Raw genomic sequence first — 12,814 nt, forward strand, 5'->3', positions numbered from 1 at the left:
CTCGCGCCCACAATTCTGCTTCCACTTCAGATGCAAGCCAGAGAAAGTTCAAGATATAAAACTAGCACAGACCTCACACTAGCGAGTGCCTTTTGCTAAAAAATGCTGCATCAATATGGCAAACCTCACTGCCCATTGTGTTTCAGCCAAACAATCACTTTTTCTAGGCTTTCTCAACGAAATACATGCTGCCCACCCTCATCTTCATTCACACATTGATAAAGGTGATACACTTTGCCCTTAATTGCCTCATTCAAATATCTAATTGTGAACATGCCAACATCTAAACACATAGAGGCTTACTGCTGTTTGGAACAGCCGATTCCTGACAAAAATGCTGTGCCCTTTACAAAGCTGCATTCATCTAAATGATGCACAATGACCCCTCAACTTGTACTAAAAGCAAGTGCATTAAAAAATAACCATTAATCAAAGCAAACATTGAAGTTAATTAATTTTTTTTTTTTTTTTCAAAAAAAGATAGTATGTTGTATATGTGCACAAGTAAGGTCGTATTCTCAAAGTGCTGCATGTAAAAAGAGCATCATCGGTTTGCATTTGCTTTGAATCAATATTCTGGCTCGCATCACCAAATGCCACAAGACTGAAGCCTCCAAGCTACAGTTTTAACTTACTCTCACCTTTCATTTATTTTCTGTGAGCGTTAAAAGAAAAGCCCTTAAGCAGGTCACGGCCTGCACCCACTTTATTCTAGCTACTTCACTTCTGGCTGCATTCGGAACTCTAATGCATTCGGTTAATTTCATCCATTTTCGTTAAACACATGCAAAGGAGACAAAATCGGGGCCTCTCACCAAGCAGGTACGGCCACCCTTCTTCTGTGCCTAAGATGACTTCAATACCTAATACTTGAGAAAGCAGCATCCCCACTGTGACTCCTACTTGACTGACGGTGCCTGCAAACAAGGCGAAGTGCATGAAAGAAATAAATGTTAAAGGGTGATGAAGAGGAAGAGAAGATAAAAGTTAGGATGTGCTGTCTACTTCCTATGAGTGGGTGACACATGAACTGCGAGGGATGTTTCATAAATTTGGTACCTTTGTATGAAACAGGGCCACAATTCATGCAGTGACATTATGGCTAGCAAGCACCACACAATACAGCTCACAACAGACGGCAGAGAGAAGTGCTGCATGGTTCACATCTGACAAGCATTTGATGCAAGCTTGTCAGCACATTCCATGAAAATAAAGTGTTCCATGAAGCGATAAAACATCTCTATTTTGAAGAATTGGACAGCTATGCAGATGAAAGCCGAGTTGTATGAAGTTCAGAGACTGCACCAACACTGCAAGGTTTTTTTTTAAGCGATAGCGTTAGGAACCCCTTGTTGCAAAAAACTGGCATTGGCATTGTTGACCGTAAGCAAAAACTCCATGAAAAATCCCCAGAGAAGCAACCCAGGTGGCAGGAGGGCCACCTGGGTCACGTGACCTTGCAGTGCCATCACAGCCTGCTTACCGGATTGCGAGCAAACTGCCCACCATTGCAGGTGGGAGTCAAATTAATAATTTGGTCATGAGAGGTTGCTCGGGAAGAGCAACCTCGGTTTTTGTGTTTGGTGTTTGGTCTTGGGCTGTGTTTGAAACAGCCACCTGCTGGGGCAGTGATGCTTCGCTTAACCACTGTACTACTGCTCCAGGAGTGGGATGAGATCTCCGACGGATCTAAGAATGTAAAACAGACAATGACCAATTCCGCATATACAGCATTATCCCATTAACACTACCGTATCACACACTTAAGGCGGAACTTGAGTGTCGCTTCCCCCCCCCCCCCCCCCCCCTTTTTTTTTCAACTTAAAAGTGTATGGACGTGTGTTAAAGCAAAGAATTCTCTGCATGCTCAGTTAAGGCCACCACTTCAGAAATTATGGAAAAAATCCATGGCATTATTACAGACGGCCCCCAAATGAATACGCACAAGACTGCCGATACTTGGGAATCTCAAACGAAAGACTGCACAAAAACTTACATGAATTGCACATAACAATGTTGTGTGTGCAATGAGTGTTCCAACAATTACAGACTGCCAAACAGAGGCATATGCAAAAGGACATTTCCAAACAGTGTTTGGTGACGCTTAATCATAATATACAGGACATGCTGTGCTAATACATGACCAGAAGAAAAATTAACACATTATGGCACATTGATGGGCAGGTTGGCTAAGCATCTCTTGCACGGAAACACTGTGCAAGTTAAACATGGGCAAAACAGGGAATAGGACTAGAGCAGACCAAGTACAATTCCCTTATCCATGCATTGTTTTGGTTAACTCAAGTTTGTGCAAAAAAAAAAAAAGGCGGATCCATCACTACACCCCCTTCAAGATGCAGCAGAAATCAATACAGACGTCGAAGTCTGGTAAAAGCATCCTATGAGAGCGAAGACTTTTTGTTTTGTTGGCTAGAAACCTGATGGCCACTGGTTTTTGATAGTGACTACTTACAAAGGAACCAAAACAATGGCAACTGCATATTATATGGTGTATTACTAGACTGTTTGAATGGATCAGCTCGAAAAAAAACAACAACAAAGAACATGGCCCAGACTGGCCCACAAACTGCTCTTTCACAAACATAATGTGCTGTCATCAAATTAACTGTTGCACAAGGGAAACTGCCTGTATTCAGCTTTGAGATGCTTCCCCCCTCATTCACCTCCTCTGGCTTCATCTACTTTCACCTTGTTCAGCAACAAGAAAATGCGAGCAGGGTGTAAAAAAAAAAAATTCTCACCCATTGACAATGCCATTGCCATCCATCCATGCACCTCTCACTGCCTTTGAGAATGCCTACTTTTCCGACACAATAAAAAAAAAAGGCTGGAAACTTGATTGACCAGGCGCCTTTACTGATTACCGTGCTGACGCACAACATGAACATTTTTCACACAGAAAAGGTGTATCAAGCCACCCTCATCGTTTGATACAAACCCACAAAATGTACAAACCTAGACCAGTGCACTGCTTACAGGTGCTCAGAGAAGGGCATTTGAAAAGTTATGTCCATACAGAGTTAACCCAGACTTAGTGACAGAATCGGGTGAAATTAAATGTAGCCTATGCAAATCTAATGATCATGGCATCACTTCCTCTCAGCGTCCAACGAAAGAGAGTAGTGTGGAAGATGCAATGAGCAGGAGAGATCAGCAACAGAGGGGAATATAGTCAAGGCCTGACAAACACGTAAAATGTAGAAATTTTGAAATTTGTTGGGACAGAGGGGGTAACAACAAGGTGACTTATGATTACTAGGAGAAGAGTTTGGTTGGCAATTACAATAAATACAGAAACTTAAACACTCTTAAATTTCCTTCACCTACCTAGGCCTCCCCTGAGTGGCACAGGAGATATCTCTAGCAGGTACATTGGCACTAGTGCAGTGTTGAGACCTGCCAAAAAGAACAACAAACACTTCCATAAGAAGCTGCACTCCAAAAAAAGAGGTAGGCAGATAATTTTGGTGAAACAAGGTCAGTGCAGTCACAAGGCCCATAAATTAGTATGATATAAAATGAAGACAAATGAACTTACCACAATTGATTCCAATGATAAGGCGACCAAAAATGAGCAACTCTATGCTTCTAGAGGCATTGCTGAAACCCATCAGTGAGCCTCCAAGAATGCCCAAAATATTGTTGATGAGCAGACCCCCTTTCCTGGAAAAGACAATGATCAGACATGATGGTCGGGCATGCCACCGTGCGTAAGCATTTGCCCAAGTGCTGGCGAAAAAAAAAAAAAAATTGCTTCTGAAGTTGCATCGGAAGTAAAGTGGAGAGGTAATCATGCTATTACATCGACATCCTTCTATCTCCTGCGTAGCACTGCAAATGTAGCGTCTGTTCCATCAGTTTTCGTTCATTTTTCAGTTACGATTTCTTTTTGTCCATTTCAGCCCATCCTTATGCAATTTCATGAGGCTTATTCATTCCACTCTTCTTAGTTATTCACCAATAAATCTTTCTAGCCTCTACTATTACACTGCGGACTGATGCTTAAGGCACAGCATTGGCACACATGTTTCTTCACATGGACACAGGTGTGTCAAGACTGTTTATGTGTATACTGTCTATCAGCATGTTTTATGCTTTTCTTTTTTCTAAGCAAGGACCACTTATGATGAACACCTTGTCAAAACAAACAGAAGTTCACACAAATCACAATAACACAATCTCAAGTATAATGAACATTCGCAAGGAGTGATAATCAATGCAAGGCCTAAAGTTTGGCACAGTGCCATACTGCCCAAATGCACAAGTGGAACCAAGAAAAACAGAACAGAATTCTAGTATCTAAGTACATGTGCGGCCAAAATATGACGAAGCATGCTTCGGCATTTGAAATTTCGGTCCATAAATAAGATATGATGGTTTCTTGTGTTCTGTGTTCATACATGAGCGTACCAGAGGCATGCAATAAGGTATGTATAAATGACTTCCTTATTTTAGGTAGGACAGAAGCCAACAGCCACAGAAACCAAGGGGCACAGGGGATTTTTTTTTAAATTAATTTGTTTATTTTGTGGTGTTGATCAATTTAGAATATTACTGAATATGTTATCGCTTAAAGCTAATTGATTAGAAAAGCAGAAGAAAAAAAAACAACCACCTGCCACCGGTGGGATCCGAACCCACGACCTTAGGTAGGTAAGACGTAACAAGAGTTTGACTGTCGAAGCATGCTCCGGAATATTATTGAAAGAACTATACATGAGTGGTCAATGTTAAGAACTTAGCTATATTCTGTTCGTGCATGAGCATATAAGTACAGAGGGAAAAACGTTTGTTCACAACACGTTCTGGGCGTGTTTCGGGCTTAACCCTCAAAACTCTCTCCTTTTTACTATATTTTTACTTTTTATGACTAAGCTTTAAGGCTGTTGCCAGACGCTCCCTCCTCAGTTTCTTTTCCTCTGTGGGGGCTTGTATGCGTGTGCGAAAACGGAAGGCGCAGCGGAAAGCGTGCGCACAACGAGCAGACGACACAATGAACTGGCTACGCCCACCCTTCGCCAGTCAGTCAGAACGACGCACCAGTGAAATGCCTTTAGCGAAAGTTTTCAGTTATCATGTCAAACCGAAGGCTCGGGAGCCAGAGTAGAGGATGAGGATGTTTGTTCTCGAAAGAAAGAACAAACGGGCTTTGATTTGAATTCTTACAGTTTTTCGGGGCATGCATGGCTCTAGTATTTTGCAGAGGTTATCTTCGATGCCTCATCTATGCAGTGGGCTTGTTTTTCTAAATTGTCCAGACCCCTGGTCTGTGGCCCTTTAATAATTAACTTTTTAACTAGGAGAGTTAGGCGCCTAGTTGCAATTAGGAATCTGTAGCCGGTTGTCAGTAACAGCCATATCAGTTTTTAGAATTTCAAAAACGCGATTACCCTTGCTGCTGTAGCTTGACAAAATTTGGCTGTATCATGCGAAAATAAATGCACTTTTGAAAGCATGCAGGTAAAGCAATTCCTCCAGTGCATGTAACCAGTCGAAAAAGCCAAATTTTTGAGTCACAGTGCCAAGGATAATCGTGTTTTCAAAATTCTAAAAATTGATATTGTTATTACTGACGACCGGCTACAAACCTGTAATTGCAACTAGGTGCCTAACTCTACTAGTTACAAAGTTAATTATTAAAAATTTGTTAATCAGCTTACCATTTAAGAAGATGCACTGATTTTCTGGTGTCCGCCAACTCTGGTAATATTATACCACAAAAGCCATATTTTTACCCCCAAAAGCCTATTTTTGACAAGTTGTGAAAGTGCTCGCTGAAACACCCTGTATATAAGTCGGCAAAAACCACTTAGACTTCCAAGAAAGCCAAGTTTGCAGTTCAAATACCAAAAACACTCGAGAAGGCGGTCCTAGCGCAATATGGTGGGCGAATCCTGACAGTCATATGCCTCTCGCCACAAACAAGAGTACAAGTTGCCAAGAGGAACTCATGTTCAGCAGTTTTTCCTTTTCATTTTGCCTGCGATATCAAGGATTCCAAACTCGACCACAGGTTTAAAAAATTCAGATTAGAGAAGCTTGATTAACATGAATCTGCTGCAGTTTGTGAATTAACATACTACATGCCTTACAAAACAACTACTACACAGCGAACAGGTTTCTTGTAAATCGGCTTCACTATGTCCTACACCCTCAAGTCAGCACTATGCAACGCAAGCGCACACGAATACAGATGTAAAGCAAAAATTCACACTTCTAAGAAGCGCCCATCTTTGATATTTCCTGCACTGTTTAAACTACTTTTAGAGCACACACAATAGAGAAAACCTGTAACAGTCATACAAAAAAAGCATCATGCAACTTACCTCCCAAACCGATTTGCCATCATACCTCCAGAAATGCCGCCAACCATGCCTCCAATAGCAAATACAGCAACAGTGATTGCCCACAACCACTCTCTAAAGTTATCGGGTATTTCCAAATCCGTTCGCTCCTTATACACAGCCGAAATGAACTTTTCTAATACCTGAGCACAGAAGAAAAATGAGAAACATGCATAAATGCTCACCAGCCACAGTATATGGCAATTTCTGGCACCTTTGAATGATATATTGTTAGCTCTGAAATACTGCACAGAAATGCCAGTTTGCCACTGTGATGAAAAACTGTCTTATTTCAGTAGCAGTATATGGATGGCTTGTTGACAATACAGAAAATTTCTACACCAACAAAAATAAAACTAGACAAACAATACAAATGCCAACATCTGCCAACAGGCATTATTCAAGTGATAATTACTGCCATACAAAAGATACCTCCACCCCGTCCAAGGCAAGAGATGACGCTGCTGGTATAGCTACTTCGAAAACTCAATTTTTCGGTCCAGTGCTGCCACAGATTATAGGTCTATTAATTCTGACTGAGTCAGGGAAGGACACACCTGAATGTAATACTGAACAAAATTGGCCATAAAGCAACAGCTCTATGCAAAATTTGAGTGCGAACAAGCAAGAAGTTTAGCTGGGAGAAGCATTACAGGAGTTGCTCTGAACAATGCAAAAGTCTGTATATATCCAAAGTCGTTCATTTTGAATGGTCCAAACTGTGCATATACACTGCCATGGACTCCCTACACTAGACCGCACACATTCTTCTCAAAGAACACCGAACACATCAAGGAAATAATAAAGACCACATGCCTGCATGTCCGACAGTAACGGGCCACCCACTGGAGTGTCAAAGCTCAAGCATGCAAGCTAGCTATAAAAAATTTTATTCTACCTTAAAGTGACAAATGTTGTGGATCTTGAGATTTTGAGATAACAAGCATTTTGAAGTTTTTGCCTATTTAAGCACACTGCTTGAATGGACACCATGTGACAAACAGTACGTCAGCAGCCTGTGCTGGTGCTGCAACAGAGAAAATCAAGCTGGCCATTGCAACTATTCAAGATGCTACCTGTGCATGTCTGATACTGAAGTAGGTGTTCCAGAGCCCTTCATTAAAAGAGGAAGACTGCATACTGTTAAGACACTTAAATGAGCTACCTTCACTAGAAAAAGCTCACAGTGCAGTCCACGAAGTAAACTGCTAGCAACACAACCAAGTGGAATATAGGTGGACCTGCTCAATTAAAAAAAAAAAATGCATGAAAAAATTAACTCTGGCCATCCACACACAAGCTATTCAAAACAATGTTCCCACTAGCAGTAAATACAGAGGACGGGCCCAAGGTATGGCACACTTTACGACAGTTTGTAGTTGGGCTAGTCGGTGCAAGTTCGAAGCATGATGAGACAACTTTCTTGCGCTCTGTCTTCATATATATGGCAACCGTTGACTTCCGTCATGTAAGTCATAATGAGCAGCTCTTTTCCCTTCACTTGTCTCCTCATATATATGGTTACACTATTTCAATTAGCCTGGTTCACATATTGCACAAGCTCTCATAGCACAATAAATGTGCCAGTGCTAGGTTGTTCAGCCATTGTGAAGGTTGATTATAAAAGAAAGCTGACATCATGATAATGAGCCAATGATCTACACAGGGTGATGGTAAAGTCTCAAGTCATAATGGCATGTGTTCAACCTTCAAATTGTTAATTACAATTATACCCAGATTACTACCACTTACTACATACCAATAATAAGCTTGTATTTATGAAATTTCCAATTATTTTCTATGTAACATGGCCGAGACAAGCATGACAAGGCAAGCATGACCCACCTTTTGTGGCGCATTGATTACACCTAGATTATAGCCGAACTGGAACATCCCTAGGACGGAAGCGAAAATGGCTAGGACCAGCATACATGTCAGGCCCTGAAAGTACACATCGAGGAGGCAAATTACAGCTTACACCCGGAAAAAAGCACCAGCAAACTTCATTTTCATTTGCTGGAGCACAGCGTCAATGAACTTCCAACTCACCTCTGGGCACCGACAGCAACTGCTGCACCTACACCAACACATGAAGTCCCCGGGATCCTCGCCACTGCCTGAAATGACATGCAAACATTTATTATTACTTACCACGCAAGCCTCAGCAATACATGTGCTAGCTCAGCATACGTCTCACAGTTCAGCTACTGTCAGAACGCGGTCAACGTTAAACACGCAATACGCAACACGCAACAGATGCGTTGTTGACGACGCAGCTTGCGAAACGTGACTGCCTCGGGGCATCCGAAGAAGCGGCCTCCAAAGATAAAAGTAATAAATCACAGACACTTAAATTTGCTCATCTCGCATTGCTGGCACCCATGTATCGAGTTCGGATGCAACCCGTATACGGAGAGAGGCGGTAGCCACAACAATATACGGTCAAAACACTTACTTCGACTATCTTCTAGCACCAAAACACGCCTACAGCGCGACAGCATGCGCGCACGGCTCCAGCACCTCGAAAGGCAAGCACATGCGCTTCTGGGCACGCAGCGCACAGCGCACCGCCAGCGCTGCTCGAAAGCATCAGGATAACGTGGCCATGTGACCGAAAACACTCGCTCCACTCCGTGTGTCGCTTGGTTCAAAGGTGCAACAGCCCGGCCCAGTGCGGAATGCAGTCGGGCTCGGGGTTAGCAGGTGGTTGCGAGCCAATAGGAAATGGCGGGAAAAATCAAATGAGCGCTCTGCAAACTTCAGTTTCTCTCCGCGTGTATCTCTTACTGTTTTTAGTTCACTCTATTGCTTCATATGCAAGGCAGTGTTCTCGTTCTCTCTTATCTGATTATAATAAAAATAACAATAATATTACGAAGAAGAATATTAATAACACATTACAGACGTCGAGCGCACAGAGGGCACTGCCTTTGCGAGTCAAGAGGATGCATTTGCATCGACGTTCTTGGATGTGCATATCGAATAATCAGGCCTTTTTTTTTTATGGTAGCAAATGAAGTCGATAGTAATGAGCGGCGTTTGGTGAGTATATCTACGTGAACTGGGAAACTGGAATCAGTAACCCGCGAGTATGGAATAGGAGGAACTAGTATGGACGGATACGCCCTCGGGCACTGCTGGCGCTGCTTGGGACATAATCAAATAATGCTGGGCACAGCTGTACGGAATATTAGAACAAATTTGTTCCAGCTACTCTCTTTGTGTTTTCACGCCAGAAAAACTATAATGAACGCAAAGCAACGATGAAGTTCTTATCATCGCATTTTTAACTGCGATTTTTATATGCGCAGGGCACACACACATTGGCCTTGGATTCAGGGGTGTAGCCGGCTTGATTAGCATGCACATACAAACAGTTTACATGCCAATTGCCCAGGAAAGCGCGAGCAACTTCCGTCCCGGCTAATTGGAGAAACCTCCGCTGAAGCAGTAACTGCGCTACCATCCGCTATGAACGTAACTGAAAGAGGAATTGGCGCTAGCGTCATTAATAAACAACAAGATCTAACCGCAAGATGTTTCTGAAAGGAGGAAAATCTCTTCCTCTCTCTCTCTCTCTCTCTCTCTCTCTATATATATATATATATATATATATATATATATATATATATATATATATATATATATATATATATATATATATATATATAGCAAACAAGGGAAGGGTAATGAGGGGCTCGTTATAAATATGACCGAAGCCAACAGCCACAGAAACCAAGGGGCACAGGGGATTTTTTTTAATTTATTTATTTTGTGGTGTTGATCAATTTAGAATATTACTGAATATGTTATCGCTTAAAGATAATTGATTAGAAAAGCAGAAGAAAAAACAACCACATGCCGCCGGTGGGATCCGAACCCACGACCTCCGAATTACGCGTCCGGTGCTCTACCTCTGAGCTACGGCGACGGCTGTCAATTCTTCTGCTTTCGGGGGTATTTATGTTTACAACTAACTAACCTTGAGAGTGTTCAACAGCGCCACCCACGTTCATAAGCGGCGGACGTAGAACGTCCTGAGTAGAACGCCGGATCCCACCGGCGGCATGTGGTTGTTTTTTCTTCTGCTTTTCTAATCAATTATCTTTAAGCGATAACATATTCAGTAATATTCTAAATTGATCAACACCACAAAATAAATAAATTAAAAAAAATCCCCTGTGCCCCTTGGTTTCTGTGGCTGTTGGCTTCTGTCATATATATATATATATATATATATATATATATATATATATATATATTCACGACTGTCACTTTTTCATAAACTTTATCATCATCCATCACTTCATAACGACTTTTTTTCTTTGCCTACTTCGATTTTTGACCGCCGCGATCATCCCTTTAAAGTTAGACGTTTCACGTGCAGAACATTTATCTATGCGCATTCATTCTTACCACGCACAATATCTGACTCATAGAGTTTCTTACTATTACCTAGAGGGAAAGCTGGCAAGCCGTCTATGGGAGTTTGCATGGAGACCCCACGTGACCACCTCAGCCACCATGGGCGCTCAAAGCATCATGGGGCGGTGAGCTACTTGTTGCGGAACTGCAACTTTTGGCCAAAAAATAATAGAAAAATTAAGCTGTTTGATAACTACAAACGTCCTAACATTCAATATCTTGTCTAATGATTGCAACAAACGAGCAGAAAAGTATTTAAGTGCAAAGTTTGCCTAAAATAAGAGATGACTAGCTTTCCTATTGGCCAAGTGATGAACACTAAAAAAACTAATATTTCGTAATTAACAGGCACACTTTTAAAAGTAAATATGTTTTCAAAAAAAATGTTGTTGTTTAGATACTTTAAGAGGTCTTTTAATGGCATTTCGGAAGAGTAAAACCTTTTATTGGCGTCGTGTGTCTATGCATTTTTACTACTATGGCTTTTGCACACTGCGCTCGCGCGAAAGTCGTCTGCGCACACACAAACAGCGTTTTCGGAATGAAACATCTCAGTAAAGCCACTCCGTGTTCTCAAAAAAATACAACTGTTCCGCAACAAGTAGCTCACCGCCCCATGATGCTTTGGGCGTCCATGACGGCTGAAGTGCAGCGCCGCCAGCTTTCCCTCTAGGTAATAGTAAGAAACTCTATGATCTGACTGGAACACTCTGCCTTCACATATCGCAACCACCACTGATCCTGATAAATATTTTAAACTTATATCTTCAATAACTACTGCTTAACTCTTCGCATACATTGTTATTTTATTTGTTCATGGCTTCCTTTTTTGCAGGGTTTGTGACTAAAAAGATTCATTGTATTAGTGTTCTGTTTGTATAATTTTAATAATGCAGTAATCTTCGTTCTTTGCCGCGCTGCCATTCTTTTGATTCTTTTGCTTACTTATATGTCATGCAAAGTGTCTTATTTGTGCTTTTGTTGTTTGTTTTATATTTGTGGTTTTTCTTTTATTCTGTTCAATTGCCTGTGCCCCCCCCCCCTATGTAATACCCTCTCGAGGGCCTTTAGGGGTATTCTGTATAAATAAATAAATATATATATATATATATATATATATATATATTGTTGCCATATATATATATATATATATATATATATATATATATATATATATATATATATATATATATATATTGTTCTGTCATGAAGGGAAGAGTTATATGCAAATGTCACATAGGGCAAGGCTGCGTCCCAATCTCGGTGGTCTGGCGATACGTACATGGCTAACATGTCGGTGAGCGTGCGGTTGAACCTTTCCGTAAGCCCATTGGTTTGTGGGTGGTAAGCTGTCGCGAGCTGGTGCTGCGTGTCACACGAACGAAGAATGTCGTGAACTAGTCTGGATAGAAAATAACGACCGCGGTCGGTGAGCAGTTGACGAGGGGCGCCGTGGTGAAGGATGACGTCTTGCAGAAGAAAATCGGCAACATCGGTAGCGCAGCTGGACGGCAAAGCACGTGTGATGGCGTACCGAGTCGTATAATCAGTTGCGACAGCGATCCACTTGTTGCCGGAGAGGGACGTCGGAAAAGGGCCTAGAAGGTCGAGGCCAACACGGTGAAAAGGTTCCGGAGGTATGTCGATGGGTTGCAGAAGACCGGCAGGCAGAGTGGAGGGCCTTTTCCGACGTTGACACAGGTCGCAAGCGGCCACGTAACGCTTGACGGAACGATAGAGACCAGGCCAAAAGAAGCGATGCCGCACCCGAGCGTACGTGCGGGACACGCCAAGGTGACCGGCTGTCGGTAGATCGTGCAGTTCTGCAAGGACAGAAGAGCGTAGACGTTGGGGTATCACGAGCAGGAGCGGAGGGCCATCGGAGCGTAGGTTTCGGCGATACAAAATGCCGTTCTGGAGCACATAAAGGTTCAGAGACGGAGATCGGTTTGCAGAACGGATGCCATCAAAGATAGGTCGTAAAGATGAGTCGTGACGCTGTTTGTTGGCAATATCAGCAAGAT

General features: G+C 42.1%; 1 protein-coding gene across 6 annotated transcripts in view; it reads right to left on the reverse strand.

Moving 5' to 3' along the window:
- The window catches only part of Glut1 (Glucose transporter 1), a 217,106-nt gene that overhangs the window by 46,938 nt on the left and 157,354 nt on the right, over positions 1-12,814 (reverse strand). For 3 of the 6 annotated variants that reach the window (XM_089582386.1, XM_089582385.1, XM_089582390.1), the window contains exons 1-7: positions 8,821-9,084; positions 8,415-8,482; positions 8,211-8,306; positions 6,348-6,508; positions 3,560-3,684; positions 3,349-3,417; positions 816-917 (exon numbers count right to left, since the gene is read on the reverse strand). In XM_089582386.1, the coding sequence (XP_089438512.1) occupies positions 816-917; positions 3,349-3,417; positions 3,560-3,684; positions 6,348-6,508; positions 8,211-8,306; positions 8,415-8,482; positions 8,821-8,866 (667 nt within the window). In that variant the 5' untranslated portion in view covers positions 8,867-9,084. Of the gene's footprint in view, positions 1-815; positions 918-3,348; positions 3,418-3,559; positions 3,685-6,347; positions 6,509-8,210; positions 8,307-8,414; positions 8,483-8,555; positions 8,697-8,820; positions 9,085-12,814 lie in introns of those variants that run through there. The other 3 variants (XM_089582387.1, XM_089582388.1, XM_089582389.1) reach the window with 3 other exon arrangements.

This window comes from Amblyomma mixtum, chromosome 3 (assembly GCF_055824585.1).
Source record: "Amblyomma mixtum isolate Tamu chromosome 3, ASM5582458v1, whole genome shotgun sequence".
Classification (NCBI taxonomy): domain Eukaryota; kingdom Metazoa; phylum Arthropoda; class Arachnida; order Ixodida; family Ixodidae; genus Amblyomma; species Amblyomma mixtum.